Source organism: Lycorma delicatula, chromosome 1 (genome assembly GCF_047948215.1).
Source record: "Lycorma delicatula isolate Av1 chromosome 1, ASM4794821v1, whole genome shotgun sequence".
In the NCBI taxonomy this organism is placed as follows: domain Eukaryota; kingdom Metazoa; phylum Arthropoda; class Insecta; order Hemiptera; family Fulgoridae; genus Lycorma; species Lycorma delicatula.
In genome coordinates, this window is record NC_134455.1 from 251977286 (window position 1) to 251997566 (window position 20281).

Consider the following 20281-nt stretch of genomic DNA (forward strand, 5'->3'; position numbering starts at 1 on the left):
TTGTTAATTCTCTCTGTAAGAGTTTTGATGGCCTAGATGAAATATCTTCAGCTGCTTTTTGTCTCACAGAATTTTCTATTTTTTGTCTATTAATTATATTTTCTTTCAAAGATGTATGAGCGTGTTCTTCAAAACTTTCTGTAATTTTATTTTCCAAATCAATTTTTAAGTAAGTAATTTTTACAAGTAGTCTTTGTGGTGCATGCCCATTGCTGATTTCTGTCATCAGATTTTTGTAGAATCTGAATTTTTAACAACCAACTACGAAGACTGATTTACTCTTCCCACTTTTCATAACTTCCATGATAAATGCACTACACATGTTATACACAACTCACAACTCTTACTAACATCTAAATTTTTTGTTTTAACTTCCAGGACCACCATTAGGTATTACTTCAGAGGATGAGATGAATAATTTTAATGTGTGTGAAAATGCTATGCCTGACTGGGATTCAAACTCAGGACCTCCAGATGAAAGGCCAAGACGTTACCACTCGCGCCAGCAAAACAACATCTAAATTAGAAATACTAAACAGAACAAAACACAAGGATGTCAGAGGGTGCAATATCTTCCTGCCTATTGCAGTATATGGACTTACTTCTTTTGCTGCTGGGTATTTCTAGTGGACTGGTAGGTAATAAACTAAAAATGGTTAATATTCATGGTTTATATGAATTTTGGAACTGCGTTCCGATCCAAAGGTGTTTTTATCTTCCATGACGTGCTCATTCCATCCAGAGTTTACAGAAAGCCTTGTAATTGGGAGTCACTCCCTTAAGGGGTGGGTGTCGAAGGCAATTTTAGGGCCTGGGCCTATAAATGAGGAACAAATTCTGAAAAAGGTATAAATACAAGAAGCAAGTGGGGTGGAGGTATTAAATTTTTCTTGTTATTAGCAGTAACAGGGAAACAATTGGTGGTTTGAAAAAGGGTGTTGGGTAGTGGCAGATGGAATTGACCAAGCTCCCCCTGTGATTATTGCTTTTATCTGTCATAGATATTTATTTTGTTGTTATTTTTAACAAATAAGCTCATAAAAATAGCTAAATAAATTACCAAAAAAAAGGTACAGTCTTTTTTTATTTGCTTCAATTCTCTTTCTTTTTTTTATCTCTTTAATACTTCTAATACTGATTATAAAATTGCACTCATCACTTCAAATCTTATTTTATCACTTCAAATATAAGAATAATTTTCTACAGATTGATATATTTTTATATTAGGTTTTACATGCTTATTTAATGGTTTCAAACTCATTATACTAGATACCTATAAAAGTTGGATGGACTTTTTTTGTTACTTATATTATGTAGGTATAATTTATTTTTAGATGTTTGTATTTGGTAGGATAACCTGATAAAGTTTTTCATAATAGCATGTTTGTTTTCAGTTATATATGTTTAATGTACATTTAATGACTTAATTCATTCTAGAAATGACCTATCCGATATTCAAAAATTGCACTACTTACAGTCATCTTTAAGGGTTGAGGCCCTTAATATCATCAAAGACTTAACCAATTACAAGGGAAAATTATTCAGTCGCCTTAAATCTCCTTAAAAAAAGATATGATAATAAATACATAATCTCTGTTCATCTTATTGAAAATATTTTAAAAATTGGTTTCATTGAAAAGGAATCTGCAGATAATTTAGATAATTTTATTAATAAAATTAATTCTTGTATAAGTTCATTGGAGGCAATCAATTTACCTGTAAATCCTTATGAGCTCATTGTTACGCAATTATTAGCATCAAAATTAGACAAAAATACTTGCAAAAATTGGAAAGAAAGACTTTCTAATGAAAACTTTCCTAATTTCAAAAACTTTCTTGAGTTTCTTAATAATAGAAGACAAATACTTGAAAATGTTGCAGCTAAACTTGAGTATAATTCGCAATCAAATAACACTCACTCTTTTAACAAACAAGTATTTAACAAACCCTTTAAAGGTCAAAGGAAATATAACAATACAAATAAAATTTACAAAAGAAATTTAGTTAGTTACCATGCAAATTCAAAAATTATTCAATGTACTATGTGTAAATCCGATCATTATTTATATACATGTAAAAAATTTCTTGATTTAACAGTAGATGAACACAAGCAATTTTTAGTCCAGAATAAGTGTTGCTTTAATTGTTTTCGAACAGGTCACTTTGTAAATAATTGTTTAAATAAGCATGCATGTAAAATATGTTCCAAAAAGCATCATTCCTTAATCCATAAGAGGAAATTAATAAATCTAGCTCTAAGCCTGAAAATAATACTTATCGTGCATTAAAATTACAAACAAACAAAAATGCTTTATTGTCTACTGCTGTGTGCAATATTGTGGACAAACATGGAAATTATCAGATATGTAGAGTGATGCTTGATTCAGGCAGTCAAGCCAATTTCTGCACAATGGAATTTGCTCGTAAACTTGGGCTAATCTTAACAAAAAATAATCTTCCAATTTCTGGAATTAATAACTCGTTATGTCAATCAAATTACAGTGTCACAGTTAAACCATACTCTCGCTATGAAAACTTTACATTAGACAGTTAGTGCTGTATTACCGAACCTAACTGACAATCTTCCTGCTGAATCATTTTATTCATCTCATCTTAATTTACCTGAAAACTTATTTCTTGGGGACCCAAAATTTAACATTTCTTCAAATATTGATGTCCTTTTAGGTGCACAGTACTTCCTAAATCTTATTCTGCCGAATAAATTTGTATGTAACCAGCATTTTCCCTTGATACAAGAAACAAGACTAGGATATATATTAGCTGGAAACCTTCCTTTAAATGTTACACGCAACAATTCCGTTTCTTCCTTTTTCATTCGTAATGACAATAAACTTCTTTCATCACAGATAGAAAAATTCTGGAAGGTAGTCAAACAACCTCTCATGATAACTCAATATGTGAAAGGAATTTCATAGAAAATACAATTAGAAATAAGGATGGTAGATTTATAGTTACGTTACCTCGTAAATCAGATAACATCAAACTTGGTGATTTTCTTAATAACGCCAAAAATAGATTTTTGTCTTTAGAACGTAAGCTTATTCAAGACCCTAGTTTTAAGAAGGGATACTCTAATTTCATTAATGAATATATAAACCTAGGTCATATGGCTGAACTTTATTCAAAGGATTTATTGATACCTGACCCAGAAGTTTTTTATCTACCTCATCAGCTGTTTTCAAGGAAACAAGCTTAACAACCAAACTAAGAGTTGTGTTTGACGGCTCAGCCAAATTCAGCAATGGTCTATCTCTAAATGATACACTAATGATAGGACCTACGGTCCAACAAGACTTATTTTCTCTAATTTTAAGATTTAGAGTCCATAATTATGTTATCACATCTGATATCACAAAAATGTACAGACAGATTCTAGTTAATCAGAAGAACAGTAATTTGCAAAGAATACTGTGGCGTGAAAACCCTGAACAAGACTTAAAGCATTATGCCTTAAGAACAGTAACTTATGGTACAATTAGTGCCTCATTTTTAGCTACTCGTTGTTTAATTCAAATTGCCAATGACAATAACGATCAATTTCCTAATGCCTGCAGAGCCATATTACATGATTTTTATGTTGATGACCTTATTACAGGAGCTGATAGTGTACATGAAATTAAGCAGTTAAAAACTGATGTATGTAACTTATTAAAACAGTATTCCTTTCCCTTCATAAGTGGTTCTCCAATTGTCAAAATATTTTCTCCACTGATGATACTGTACTATTAAATACACCTATATCATTAAATAGCATAAATGAAAAGATACATACTTTAGGTATATTATGGAATAATTACTTATATAAATTAACTTATGAAGTCAATCAAAGGGAAGTTAAAATATTCACTAAAAGACATATTTTATCAATTATTTCTGGTATCTATGATCAATTAGGTCTTATTGGACTCATTATATTTTTATGCAAAGCCTTTGGCTAGTCAAGTGCAATTGGGATGATACTTTACCCGATAATTTACTATCACAGTGGCAAATTTTATACAATCAATTAAGTTTAGTTAGTTCTATAAATGTTGACAGATGTGTAAGGTTAAACACTGATAGTAGCATCAAATCCTTTCAACTCCATAGATTTGCAGATGCATCTCTTAAGAGTTTTGGATGTTGTATATATGTTAGAATTACTTAATGTAATGATAAGGTTTCATGTAATTTATTGTGTTCCAAATCACGAGTTGCCCCTTTAAAACAAATGACTCTTCCAAGACTTGAACTCTGTGCTTGTTTGCTCTTATCATGTTTACTTAATCAAGTTACATTAGCTTTAAATGTAAAAATCAATGAAATTCATTTATATTCTGATTCCATGATTGCAATCCATTGGATTCATGGTCAATCCACCAATTGGAAAGTGTTTGTAGCCAATAGAGTTTCAGAAATTCAACAGTTGACTTTTAATGCGAAGTGGCATCATATTGAATCACCTTCGAATCCTGCCGATATTCTCTCTCAGGGATGTCTTCTGGAAAAATTAATTAATTTTGTATTATGGTGACATGGTCCATGCTGGCTTTTGCAAGATTCTTTCTGTTGGCCAACTAATTATCACTTTAATTCTACTGAAACAAACGTTGATCCTCAATGCCTTGTTGAAAAACGTCAAACTGTTCAAGTATCTCTTTTGACCTCTAATATTACTGATTATACTGAGAAATACTCATCGCTGTCTAAACTAATTCGTGTCTTTACTTATTGTATTGTAATTTTATTTCAATAATAAATTCTGATATTTTCCATTTTTTTTATTGTTATTACTGAATTATTATTTATTGTAATTTTTTTATAATCAGAGGTTAATAATTATTAATATATCAATATAATTAAATTAAAAAAAGGAGATGAAGTCGGATTTGAGCCAGTGTGACTTCCCCATGTAAGATCCATATATTTCATTAATTAAATTTTTATCTGGTTGTAACTCTGGAACCAATGAAAATAAGTACCACTTATGAAATTCGTTGAAAAGCTCTCAATGAAGGCTTATTACTGACAGTAATATTACAGACAGTAAAGAAAAAGCACAATATCCAAAGTTTTTGGATTTTGGGCTATTTTAGACACTTTTGGTCCAGTCGATCACAATCAAAACTGGAGGTGTACATGTTCCAACAGTCCTAAATCCAAAATTTCAACATCCTATGTCTAATCATTTTTGAGTTATATGAGATACGTACTTACAGACATCATGCTGAAAACCCATCGGGTTGGTCTAGTGGTTAACACGTCTTCCCAAATCAGCTGATTTGGAAAGTCGAGAGTTACAGCGTTCAAGTCCTAGTAAAGCCAGTTATTTTTACACGGATTTGAATACTAGATTGTGGATACCGGTGTTCTTTGGTGGTTGGGTTTCAAATAACCACACATCTCAGGAATGGTCGAACTGAGAATGTACAAGACTACACTTCATTTACACTCATACATATCATCCTCATTCATCCTCTGAAGAATTATCTAAAACGGTAGTTACTGGAGGCTAAACAGGAAAAGAAAGAAGATATCATCCTGAAACTAGTCAAAAGTGATTCAGGAATGGTCAGAATGGATATTTCCATTGAAAACTGAAATTTTTCACGATTACAATACTTTACTTCATACAAGGTTTTCTTTCACTACTTTACTACTTTACTTCATTGTTACGTAAAAAGAACACAATTTCTAACAATGTATTTTTCCATAATTTTAACTTAATTATGTTATTAGGCTTTTAGACATTTTTAAACAGTTCTCCTTTAACGTAAAAAAAATTATACGTACTGTACAGATTAAATTAACTTTATTTGTGTGTGAATTTTTTATTATTAAGTAATAACAAACAAGAATTTCTGTTGCCTGTTGTATAAAAATTAATAACTATTCTTTTCATGTACACTGAATAAAGTTAAAGTGACAGTTCAATTTTTTTTGGTGTACATTACATGTAGATTCAAGTTTTCATTACTTATGAGATTCTAAGACACAAATCAAACTATTAGAAGACTTACATTATTAATAAATTTATTTAAATGGTGAACTGATGACATAGAAAAGAAAACAAATGCTTAAATCAAATTATTGCTTTATTTATTATTCCAAACAAAAAATGCATTACTAAACAGAAAATACTAACTGAACAAATATAATACTCTAGAAGTATGTGAAATAAACCATTAAATTTTCACAAAGTTTTGCATTAGGTAAATTCAGTGCAACGTATTTATCATCCACTTCATAGAAACAAACCACAAATACAGCCAACATGTCTGAATACTACTTGTATTTTTATTAGCTGATTTTGATTTTTCTTCAACATTTTTAAATAGAAGCAGTTATTTGTGCACTTCCACTTTAATCACTCTATATATATTTTACATTTGTTTAATCGTTACTTGACTTGTAGGATTATAGTAAATATCTTATCTCTTATCTTCATCTCTTTTCTTTTGTTCATAGTACTTTTTCATTATGTGTGAATGTTTTTCTCACTTTTTTTTATTTTTCTGTTTAGCCTCTGGAACCAACGTAAGTTATTACTTCAGTCGATGAATGAGGATGTTATGTATGAATGTAAATCATGTATAGTCTTGCACATTCTCAGGTCAACCATTTCTGAGAATGGTTACATGCATATCATCCTCTTAAGTAATACCTGAGCGGTAATTCCTGGAGGCTAAACACGAAAAAGAAAAAAAAGAAAGGTGTGGTTAATTGAAATTACCAATGAACACCAGTATCCATGATCTAGTATTCAAATCCGTATAAAAGCAACTGCCTTTACTAGGATTTGAACCTTAGAACTCTTGACTTTGAAATCAGCTGATTTGCGATAATGAATTCACCAATAGACCAACCCAGTGGGATTTTTCTCACTTTTGTTGGGTCCATTCTGTTCGTGTTCTTTTCTTCTGGAATCTTTTATATATTAGTTTGAGTTTTGATCAAATATGTCTATCTGTTAGTTTATGTGTTTTCATATTTGCTTCTTTCATAACCTCTTTTTTATTTATTATTTAATTTCTTTTTAAATCTCTTTATATTACTAAGTAAGTTTTGAACTATGTTTTGATTCAATACAGTTTTATTTCATTTTAAAAAAAAATTACAAATGACAGCTATATTCACCTTCATTGATGGATTGCTTTCAATCAGACAAGCACATACAACAGAATTAAAATACATTTAATATTTGTGCTTTGTGATTACTTTTGTAGTGTCAATTTATATTTATATTTTATATTTTACAATTTATAATTTTATTTAAATAATTAAAATATTTTTTTTAGGAATAAACTATTAGCGTAACATATATTTTTATATTCTGATAATGCTTGAGTGATTGGAAACAACACTTATCTCCCACTAAATGTTGTACTTTATTCAGTTAGCCCTTTAATTTATCCTGAAATTATTCATGACATAACATATACTATAATCCTTCCAAAAATAAAGTGTTATTACTGAAATAATATTTTTTAATACCTTATTACAAAAATCATAATTGTAAACAAATATTTACAGTTACTATATTTTGTAGTTTTTTTTGTTTTTTCCATTGATTATTTAATATTTCATACATTCATACAAAATAAAATTTGTTACAAGTAGGTTATAATACTAGATGAAAAGGTTAACAGCAATAACAGACTTTTAATCTCACACATGTTAATAGCTTTTTGTTTACACAGGTGGATGAAAACACGATAGTATTATTTATTGTTACATGTCGCTAATTAAATATAATTAATATTTATCCTATGTTAAAGTTACAGTTAATATTATCAAGATTACACAAACTGAAATAAATATAATACATAAATAAATAATCAATTAAATAATAAATAAGTAAATATGTAATAATAAATAAATTTTAATTTCACTTGAGAAAAAATTTACAACAGTCTTCTGTATCAATGGTCACAGTAGTTTACAATTTAATACTATAGAAAGGACTAGGACTAGAGTTTGGGTAATGAAATAAATTTGTGTAAAAAAAATAACTGGAGGTAAATATTGAGGGATTAGTGAAATGTTTAAAAATGTTATTAATACTCCTATAATTAGCATTATTCTGCTTTGGTAGTTTTTCTTATAATTGTCTTTACTGAAACTACTTTGCTGTTTGGTCGCTTAGCACCAGTATCTGAAAAAAATTTGAGAGTAAAAAATTAGATGTTAAACATATATTTAATTCCAGGAAATTTAATTAACACGTGTTAAATGTGTATTGTATGTTAAATATTAATACATGTTTTAGACCTGAAATTAAGAAATGCTATTTTCCCACATGTTTTATTTATTTATTTATTAATTTATTTATTACTTTTTCAATCTTTTATTGTTAATAGAAAATTATAATACGTATCATTATTTCCGCCTTCAACTCTCAGATCTAGGAGTCAATCAATTTCTCCCATAACAGGGTTTCAAATTGAATATTTTTAAACAAATATAAATTTACTAAGAAGTTAAGTCGTGAACGTAACAAAATATATGTCAAAATATAATAACATTTCCGTTCTGTTGTTCTGTTTCAGAGTAATTTAACGTTAAACAAGTAATCTGATAAAAAATTATCAAATAATGTTAATTTTTTCGTAAATAAACGGCTCCAGTTTATTCCGTATTCATAATCTACGTAGGTTAAAAATAATAAATAAACTTACTGTAAAGTCGTTCTGCAGCAGATCGGGAAGAGGAATTTTTTTCTTGAGCCGTGTGAAGAGTACCAGTACCAAACGAATTGGGAAGACCACCTCCAGAGTTATCTTCACTAGGATTGTAGTACGCATATTCAATATTTCCTGGATCTGCTACGGTCTCATACTGAGAGGATTCGACTCCAAGAAGATGCGACGGGTAAGAATGCGGGTATGAATTTACGTGACTGATGTCCGTTACCTTGTACAATTGGCTATTCATATGATCGAATACAACTTTTATCGCTAGAACTACAGCTCCTGCTAACGCAAATTTGCTCAGAATTAGGGATTGTAAAAGAAAAACTTTCAGTGCCGTAAGCGCTGAAATTACTATACCAGCCATTTTGAACCCAAACATCAGTGGAATCGCCATTTTCGTCTTTTTCCCCCTTCCTGAAAAAAAGGTTTCAGAAACTTCGTGTAAGTAATACGATTTAATTTTTTATATCCTACTGCAAAACTACAATGCAAATTGTAAGACAATAAGATTATATTTAGCATACTTTGGAAACAATCGAGAAATTATTGCCGAAAGGAAAATTTATAAAAAGTAATATGGGTTGTTTTACCTTTTACAAATTTATTATTATTTTGACCGCAGGAAAACACGGTTCGGGATAAAACTACCTAACGAAATCACTTAAAAAACGGCCTATTTATTATTATTTTCCATTTTCTTCATAATTACTTTCAAGTTCTGTTTATAAAAGAATAGTCTTTTTTTTAGTATAAAGATGTTTTCGTAATTTAAATCCTTTGCGCTTAAGCTGAACTAATTCTAATTACGTTTCTTTCATGGAAAAAAGCGTATGTTTTATTCGATATGCGATATTTCTTCAGTAAACATTTCACACGACCAAGTGTAATAATGTAGGCCACTACCATCATAACAAAAACTATCTGTATCGTCAATAAGATAGTGCAGGCTGGATTTAAGTGATAATGTTATTTGTTTGTTCGGTTTAAGATCTTTATCGTGTAGTAAAAAATATTCAAAAATATGCCGCAACTGAATTAGCAAATAATATTAAAAAAAAAAACTTAAACAATCTTTGCTACTATTATTCAATTTTTTGATCCCTATAGATTAAAATTAAAATCTACTTGCTGCTATCTAAATTTTCTGCAAGAATAATTCCTTGTTTAAAGAAAAATGTATCTATTAAATGACGTATTTTATTTTCATTTCTTTGATTGTTTGTTAAATACCTATGGTATTTTACAATAAGATAAATTAAATATGCAAAGGATAAGGTATATTTACAAGCTTATTTAGTTTCCTTAAATATTAATGAAGTAATATAGCCACTGAAAACATCCTCAGTAGTTTTGAATAAAATTTTAGGTGATGCAGGTTGAGGCAATCTTAGTAATTTAAGCAGTATGTATACGGTTCAACGATACAATTTCGGATTTAGGCTATACTAAAAACTTTCAGATATATAGTTTAAGTATTTTAAAATTTATTATTTATAAATTAATTACTCGCGGTAAATAATTATTATCAACATTAATTTAATTTTTTAACAGTTGTAGGTTAAAGTTAAGTACGGCTTGTTAAGTCAATGGCGAAGTAGATTACTATTACATATAATGAAATATTTTTTCTACATGAACAATATTATCATTGACCTTACTGATCTTACATTCTTTGTTTATTCAGCATCAGCTAACACTATCAGATTTTTGTTCTGTTTTGTTTGTTTCACGCCACCTGTGACTCTTTACAAGCCCATGATCGTTCCGGATCACTGAGGATTAATTTTATTATCAGGATTAAGACCAGATTGATTCCAAATTTTCTAACTTTTGGGGTAAAGATACGATAACTTTAGTTAACCTTATAAAGTTTAATTAATATAATTAATTTTCTGGTAGAAAATTCTTAATATTTCACAAAAAAATTTTGAACATTGTGTACGTTATATAATTCGGTTTTCCTTCAGAATAAACCCTAAACATAAAAAAAGTGTTAAAAAGTTATCAAAAATGGTGTTGTTCTAATGAAAGATGAAAGATTAGCTTTCATAAGCCGGTTTTTACAATTTATAAACTGGTATAATCACAGACGTGGAAGTTATATACAAAAAAATCTGATCGTGAAGAGAAAATTTCAAAAAAAGATGTTAATTTAATTTAGATGTTACATTTTTGTATTAGAGTAGATGAATTTTCTGTATTTCAATATAATTTAAACAGTTCTGTAAGCAATTGTACGAAAATTTGAGCATGCAGATGCACTTCTAGTAAGAATATGCTTGCTTATAAAACAAAAAATAACAATCATCTGTTTTATATTAGAGCAATCCTGTAGTTCTCTCAGCTTACCTTACACTAAGCTTACCTTTTGCCATGAGAGGGTCATCAAGTTAGATTTTAGATCTATAAATATCGTTTACCAGTGAGTACATACCAAGTACCTGTTTGCACCTCTCAAATCGCGTTGCAGCATAAAATATCATCTGGCACTTTATGGCATTTTATTCCACAGGCTGGAGTGTTAACATAGTCTCTTTCCTAGGTGTGTTCATCATTTATCTTTGTTGTCAACCGTATGTGTTACTGTGTAGCTAAATTAAATATTACTCACGTAACCGATGAGTGTTATTCACAGGATAAATCAAGACAAATAAGCCAAAAGTAACTAATCAACAAGGTCCTATCCTAGTTCTTGCCCTTCCACTCTTGTACGGGAGAGCCTGGATTAATTGGATAAGATAATGAATGATAAATTGAATTGGATCAATTGAATGATCAAATGTTATCTTGTACATATACATATTTTCTCAATACTCAGATATACTGAAGAAAATATAAAAAAGAAATAATCCATCTGAATAAATTTGCCAAAGCAAATGAAAAAAAAAATTGATGTGGACAACACATGACTTCCTTGTTCGCCTATTAAATTACATATACACATTTTTTTTAAATGAAAAGTATGTAAAGTTTTATTTCATTAATAACTTCTGATACTTTTTTCATATATATATATATATATATATATATACATTATTGTTATTATTAATTTATTATTTATCGTAAGATGTTTTTTACAATCAGAGGTTAATAACTATTAATAAAACAATATATTTAAATTTAAAAAAAGTCTAATTAAATAATTAAAGTCTAATTCGAACCGATGTGCTTTCCCAAATATCCAAACATTTCATTAATTAAAAGTTTATTTGGCTATAACTTTGGGACCAATGAAAATAAGTACCACTTATGATATATCGTTGAAAAGCTTTTAAAAAGGGCTTATTACTGAAGTTCGGAAAAAATTCAAAATTCAGATTTATTTTGATTTTGGGCTTTTTTTGGACACTTTTGGTCCAGTAGATTGTAAACAAAAGGGAGGTGCCCAAATAGATGTTACAACAGTCCTAATTCCAAAATTTCAATATCCTACGGCTAATCGTTTTTGAGACGCGAGATACATAAGTACGTACATACATATATACGTACATACAGACGTCACGCTGAAACTAATCAGAATGGATTCAGAAATGGTTAAAATGGATATTTCCGTTGAAATCTGAAAACAGAAATTTTTCGCGATCACAGTAGTTACTTTACTTCGTACATGGAAGCAATTATTCAACCAAATAAAAATTAAGACAAATATATTTCTTATTATATATTTATAATGTGGATGGTTAAGTGCTTTTAATTTTCACTTGTTTTTAAAAATATTATAAAGATTAGAACCTATCGACAGCTGAGAGATTAGTTGTTGATAGCCGTTATTTAAGTTATAAGCCATTTATTATTAAATACACTGCCTTTAAAAATTTATTTAAAGATTTAAAGATTCTTTAGTGTTTTGTTCATCGGAAAAATACTACATCTCAACAAAATGTTAAAAGAGATTTAAGTGTTTTTCTTTTAAAAGTAATATAAAGTTAATTAATATGTTGACATATAAACATATTATAAAAGTACATGCTTCTTTATAGTTATTTTTTTTATCAATTTTTTTTTTTGTTATTTTGTTTTGTCTTTATATTGTTATTTCAACGAAGAGAACACTGAGCTACGATAAAGCGACAGACAGGTAATACGGTATAACGGAAAAATAATCGTAAGTTGAGAGTTCGATAGGATACTGAATGAAAGAGAAAAAATTATTCGTTACTTCTTATAATACAGTATACGTTCTTATTTTTACAGACTATAAATAATAAAAATTACTTAAATTTTAGATGTTGAGAACAATTTTTGACGATATGAGATTAATATTTTGTTATAGCTCAATTTGTAAATCTTTATTGTTTATCAATTTTTTAATTCGGTTTAGGTGAATTTGAAAAATATTTTTTGTTAGTTGATGGGTTTCAACACCCGTTTAAATGTTTTTCAAGGTATTTGCATCGGTGCCATCGTGATAGAGGCCGTACTGATGACTGAAGTATGTATTCAGGTATTGAGGGTCTAGAAGATGATCTCCGGTAAAGCCCATCAGGGCTAAGAACGGAGTGGGTGATGTGGTGACCTGGGTCACCACATCACCCGGAAGGCGGTTGTCTTCGTCTATGGTTAGGATGGATGTAGAAATAGCGTGTTCAAACCGACGTACATTCCATTTATGTGCTGCACATTTTTCTTCTATTTCCGGATATTTTGCAATTTTCTCTTCATTTTATCGACTATGAGAAATTCGTTTTCTTTCCTTCGCCACTAATGTAAGCAGACTATTCTGCTATATCAAATTTTTTGCCTGTACCATGATTTCCATGCTTCTTCGCGAAACCAATAACAAGTAACTTTTCTGCAACAGTGAATGAACGCATTCTCTTTTTTCACTCATTCTGTAGTTTTAATGTGCAAGAAACGATTACGTACTGAAGGGTCGTTGTCAGAATGCAAACTGTTCATGAAAGGAGTAAAAAATGTTCTATAAAATTTTTTTCCAATAAAATAAGAATAGCCTATGTGTGAGAAAAGAAAAGAACAGCCTCTGATAACTCTGTTGCCATGTTATAGATAAAGAATTTTAATACTAGTAATTACTCAAAGCCTTTTTTTACCCAAAGTTTTTTTTTTGTTTTATCTAAATTAACTTATTTCATTGGATGCAGGCTCGTGGTCAAAACAAATCAGGTTACATTACAATTCTCTATGGACTAATATATACATCATCATCAATGTGAAATCTTAAAATCCATGTACGATACTCTGGTTATTTTTGCAACCATCACTCCGGATCTATGTGTACCAACAAAACAAATTGACTGACCTAGCAAAAACGACTGAAGATAAATTGATGAAAATTTTTATATTCGTTTTTGTTAAGGTGTAAGTGCGCACTAAGAAAGGATTTTTTTTAAATTCTGAGTTTAAAGGCGTAAAATTGAGTAACATTGAATTTTACTATTTTCTAATTTCTCGAAAATAAATGAAGAAATCAATTGAAAGGTAAAAAACCTCTGACTAGTGATTGAACATTTTCCCCATTTCCGCCTATACTAAACGGAAATAAAAAAATCTTTTATAATAGTATTGTTTTCGCTCGATTTGGGCTTGCCAATACTCTTTAGATAATTATCTTATAACCATTTTCGGGTTTCTTTGAATTTAGCTTTCTAAGGGGTGTAACGGTGTAAGGCGCAACGGCACAACCAAACATTGGCTGTATGTGCGACGCGGCTGGCTGCACCAGCCTCCGGTTGCTTGACTAAAAACCATAAATAAATTTAAAAATTTTACTTTTTAAAAATTGAGAAACGAAATACGGTCACCTCTTAGTAGTATTTGTTGGGTAACGCTAAGAACCGGGAAAAATATAGTTTTACCCGTACGAAGGACGGATAACCAGTTATAACTATTATTTTTAAGATAGAAGTCAGCTATTTTAAAATCCGCATTCTTCTGATCACTAAACATTTTGGGTCCTGTACTGACCAAACTGTTGCTCTGAAGAAATTAAATACACTGATCGTTTTTATAAATTCAACAAGCTTTAATTTTAATTTATCATTATTATTCTCATAAGCATGAGTTTTATGAACGCAGGGAGGTCCATGGAGTGAGCTAGATGGGAAGGGCGAGTGAAGTGCCAGATAGTAAGTAAGCTATATTCATATATAGCTTACTGGTAACAAAATTATGAGTTACTGTGAAGTTTTCAACCAATTTATCCGTAGATGTTTCAGTAAATAAATCTTTTATCTGATCATTATATATTAATACATTATACAGAGCACGTACAGAACTGGTAGAAATCCGATTCATGAATAAAAAATGAAACTCCCCCGCCATGGTTCTTTGCTGGATCAAGGAAAACAGTGGTAAAATCTTGATCAGAGCAGCATCACAGAATACACAGTTAGTTATGACGAAAATAGGTGTGATTAAACTCCATATTAATTAATTAAAACACAAACTTCTGAGATAGTGTTAAGGTAACTAAATCAAGATACTAAATACAAATTAACTAGAAAATAATTCGCTATTCAGAAGGCGTTAAAAAACGTTATTTGAATACATATTTATATGCATGTTAAAGGGGATGAAGAATATTTTTATTTTTGAAAAAAAAATTAATTAGTATTATTTAGAAATTTATGGACAGAGTAATATTTTTTCCGTAAGGTAAAATCGTTTAGTTATATTTTAAATCAAGTGGTTAGTTTATTAAAAATGGCAACGGAGGCGTAATAAGATTTTCACTCATCAACCGAAATATTGCGTTGAGCTACACGGAAACAGTTCTGTTGTCTAGCAAAAGTATTTTTATTTTTATTTTGTTTTAATGAATATTCTTTTAAACAAAGATGCACATTCATAAATGTAATCCTTTATAAATACAGTATAGATATAAACCTTCATTAGTAAATTCAGACTTTTATATATCTTTTAATCATATATATATATTTAACGTTAACATTTTTAATTTTATAAATATCTGTCTATACGCTTCAAACTTATGGGGCCAAATAATGATCTATCAACTCAGTACCTTGAAAACTTTTTGAGGAATCCCAACTGATGTCAACTTCAGATGGGAATATGCGTAAGCATAATAAATATTTAATAATGATAAAAAGCTCAGTCTTTTATTAAGGCGCTTCAAAGCAAAACACTACAGTTCGTTTGAAGTCAGTTTCATTCTAAGAGAACTTGCCATATATTTCTGTTTTTTTTTTTGTTAATTAAAAATACAGAAATCTTTCTTTATAAGCAACACAAATACTATCATAATCATTAATGTGAATTGTCTCAAGCAATAACCAATCGGTAAGCACAATTCAAGGCTATTTGAATTTAAACGGTTAAAATCCATCTAATGAAAAGTGTATTGAACTGCTACCGTAGAATTTTCAAGTCCTTTTAAAAAACTAATTTAAGCGTAGTATAATTACTTAGTCGTTACTTTAGCCAACCGTAGATTAGATTAGAAAAAAAGATTAGATTTTATGCAGATTTACAGTCACGATTTTTTTAAAATTTTATGCGATTATAGAGATATTTGTTTTTTATTTATTTATTTTTAATTAATCAACCAGAAATTAGACTTCTTAATTTAACCGTAAAACGTATGCTTTAATTCCATACCGTATATTTTCAATACTGGACAACCAAGCGCAATAATGAAATTAAAATAGAATAATATTTACTTTTAACTGTACTCAACTGTTCTCAAATGTATATAGTTCTTCTTCAGTATTAGTTTGTAAATTTTAGTCTTATCATACGTTATTAATCACAGTTTAAAAAAAATTAATGTAACATTTTAGTTCAATAATTGAAAACAAACATTCTTCGTAACTGTTTACGACTGCTTGCGTACAAGTTAGCTTCAATCGATTTATATAATTTTATTTAGTAAACCATATTCTAAACTATTAAATGACGTAGAATTTTATCTCATACTTTTATTTTATGCAATTTATGTAATTAGATTTTGCCCTCTGTTCTTTAACTTGACCTGTTTGGTCTTGGAGCGTATACAAATTTTGTTTTCCAGACATTTTGTCATAATCGGTTTGGTGAATCACGATAATTAGAAGGACGCAATAGAATCGGTAGATTACGAGTGTGCAATTCGCCATGCATCCGTTATATTAAACAGTTCTTATAGTACTAAAGTCCTTTCTGTGTAAATAAAATACATTTACCTGTTTCCGAAGAATTATGAACTTCATTCTCCATTATTGATAGTCTCTTTAAATCTGGCCACACTCCGAAAGTGGCTTCTGCTAAATTATGTAGTGCCTCCTGAAGTTCGTTATTTGTATTTGATTCAAGTCCATCGCAATATTCACACATAAAAATAACCACAAATAAAAATAACACTTGTGATTTCATTGTTCTGCCGATTGTAATTTTACATCAATTTTTCTTAAATATAAACGGAAGTTTCCTGTAAATAAAATTCTGCTATTTTAATCAGAAATGGATCATTGTAAGGTAATAATTATTGATCCAATAATTATAAATTATTCTTCAAAAATTATTTTTAAAAAATCATGTTATTGTTTATGATTGTATTTAATTTTAAAGGTTTTTTATAATTTTTTTTTTTATTGCAAGACTAAACGATAAATAAGTACTAGTTAGGTTAAGTACTACCAATGTTACCATTACGAAAGAACTACTACGTGTACAAGTCTTAATTAAGACTTGTTTATTATAACAATTTTTATAGAGTGAATACAGTTTATATTCACATCAACACTTTCACTGTGGTTTTTCCTTGATAACATGTTAGTATCACAATAATGAAGTAGTCTTAATCGCTTCCAATTAAACATAATTAAAAATATACTGTAAATAAATTAAATTATTTAATATTAAATGAATTATTATAAACTAATATTCTAATAAGTTATTATTTACCTTTATAAAAGAAATATTTGATAATTGATTTTTAATGATATTTGAGTAGTATTTAATAAATTAAATTAAATTTAATAAATGTTTTGTTTTTTTTTAAACAAAATGTTTAAATGTTTTTAAATTTTAAATGTTTTATGTTTTTTATTTAATAAATGTTTGACACAAAATTTTATGCTAAGAATATAAGACAATTTTTTTAAAATAATTTACGGTATTATGAATTTTTATTTTATTAGATAATAATAATTTGACTTGATTGAAATAAGGAATTTAACTGAGAAATTAAAATGTTTCCTAGAATTAAGTTGTTTATTTTTATGCTCGAAAACTGATTCCCGTAATTTGCTTAATGTTTCTTTTCATTTTGTTTTTCAGTTAGATTCAATTAGCTAGTTTTTAAACTTCATATCTATGTTTTAAAGATTAGAAAAAAAACCTTAAATTATTTTTATTGAATATATCGATTTTACTTATTTATGAAATATTATGAAATTAAGATGGATTTAAATATTATTTTAAAATAATTAATTAAAAAGAATTTGATTCAAAAAATTCATACTGATAAACGATGCTACCGTTTTACTGTTAAAAAGATAAACAAAAAAATTAAACACCAGCACTCAATAATATGAACGCATATACTGAAACCGCCTAGAGGTATAACTATCTTTTAATACATCCTGATGGAGAGTCTGTTTTAGAGGGAGAGAACGAACTCATTTTCTTCTCAACCATATAGCTAATCTTGGAAGTCCTCTTCAACTATCCGAAGAAATTAGAACAAAAATAGAGAACAAATGTAGAGGAAGGGAGAGAAGGGAGAGGATGGGTATTTCTTTCCTAATATAATAAACAATTATTCACGGTTTGCATGCGAATCGAATATATGAAGTGAAGAATTGAGCGAGTCTGTATATAACGTAAGCTATGTAGGAAATGGTAGTTTAAGAGTAAAAGCTTTCCTCCGTGTTATCTTAAATTTTAACTTTTGTTTACAACTGACCAACGTCTCCAGCTGAGCGTGTGATCTACATTTTTCCACCTACACTCGCCTCATCTATCCTCGTTTAACTCCATTTAAGTGAACTATTGTTGTAGAGTGTAAAACCACGTGTAACCAGTTAATAATATATTGTTTTGATCTAGAACTAATTGATTTAATTAAGCGTTTTCTTTTACACAAGATACATATAAAATTCACGACGTTCTATAAAAAACAATTTTTTATTATCTTTACCTCTATCTTGTAACTAGGAGTAATTTTCAGTTAGATTTCCCGGTGGGTAAGAGTTTTATTTCCGTATTTTTTTGCATATCATGAAAAATTAAGTATGTTTGCACGAAGTTATGAATGCATTTTTGTGATTTCTATTCAGGCAATAATAGCTTTTTGAAAAAAGAATTCTGAAAAAAGCTACCTACTCGGATAGCTTTTGAGTTCTTAGATTCTAAACCCGCATTAAAAATTAAAAAAATAAATAAGTAAATAAAAACATATAATGACTATAATCAAAAACAAGAACGAAAATAGCTACAATAATAAAAATCATAATAATAATACTGAGGCTTTTTCAATAATTAGTTTTGTTGTCAAATATTCATTATAAATATGTTAGCAATTAAATAATCAGCCGTTTCAATTATAATATTTTAATGTGATAGTTACTCAGTAGAAAGTTATGACTTAGAGATTTTACTTTTAGGGCTTCTAGTATTCAATTTTCTTAAGGAAGAAACTTTAAAGATATTAAATGTGAAAAAAAATTTCCGGGAGTCGTTTTTTTGGCATTTACATTAATATAATTTATTAATAAATAGTGAGTGAAAAAAATTCAAATTTAGTTACAATTTAACTAAGCTAATAACAATTTAAAAAAAAAATAATAATTTTCTAGTTGAATTATTATATATTTTTATTGCCAAATTCTATTTAGAGTTTTTAGATTAATATTAATTATATCATAAGTATCAACTGTAATTTTAGGAAAAAAGTAAAACTTTTTGCTTTACAAAAAAATTCTGATTTTCAAAACCGTTATCAAACTAATCTGTCCATACAGGATTCAGCGTTTGCTAAGAACAAATGATAAACACTTAAATTTTTCAACGGTATTAGTCTAAATTCCCTGAAAGAATCACAAATTCACCTTTCTAATTCAATTAGAAATTATTTAATTTTCAATTAGTTAAGTTTCAATTGTCACGCAATAACTTCACGCAGACTAAGACATCGCCACGTGACAGATTTATTTTAATCACGAAACAAGACCATATCAAAATACCACATTCGAAATTACGAGAAATGATAAAACAGAGTAGATAATATGCAGAAAAGAAAACCATTACGTTTTCAAGACTCAGAAATATAAAGATTATGTTCTAGTACATTTATTTATTGCTTACAAAATAAGAACAGATTATTGATAAATAGAAGTGTGATAAAAGAAAACATAAATGTTATACATTGGATAAGGAGGAATATAATTACTGAATTATTATTGCCATTGTAAATCTGTTGTCGAAAAAGGAATTTTTCGACAACAATTTAGTAATGGAGTCCCTTGTTCGAAACTCTCTTTGTAAATATGGAGTTATTTACATTGTGCCTGCTAATTTGCACATATAACCAATCGGGTTATAGTCATTAAAATAAAAACTGTTCCCCAGTTTAGAACACACATTTAGGTTAAGGTACCTGATTTTTAAAAGACTCGAACCCCGAATGG

At 28.7% G+C, this 20281-nt stretch overlaps 1 protein-coding gene across 1 annotated transcript; it reads right to left on the bottom strand.

Moving 5' to 3' along the window:
- Positions 1–7701: 7701 nt before the first annotated feature.
- LOC142330376 (uncharacterized) lies at positions 7702–17114 on the bottom strand. The gene is made up of 3 exons (XM_075375605.1): positions 16835–17114; positions 8679–9107; positions 7702–8155 (listed from the first exon to the last, which is right to left on the bottom strand). Exons 1-3 carry the CDS (start codon positions 17022–17024, stop codon positions 8079–8081), a joined length of 696 nt encoding a protein of 231 aa, XP_075231720.1. The 5' UTR covers positions 17025–17114; the 3' UTR covers positions 7702–8078.
- Between the last annotated feature and the right edge of the window lie 3167 nt (positions 17115–20281).

Coding starts and splice junctions, on each gene's coding strand:
- LOC142330376 (XM_075375605.1), bottom strand. CDS start 17,024: ATGAAATCACAAGTGTTATTTTTATTTGTGGTTATTTTTATGTGTGAA. Junction 9,108..16,834: donor TCATAATTCTTCGGAAACAG/GTAAATGTATTT, acceptor CCTTTTTTTCAG/GAAGGGGGAAAAAGACGAAA. Junction 8,156..8,678: donor TGCTGCAGAACGACTTTACA/GTAAGTTTATTT, acceptor AATTTTTTTCAG/ATACTGGTGCTAAGCGACCA.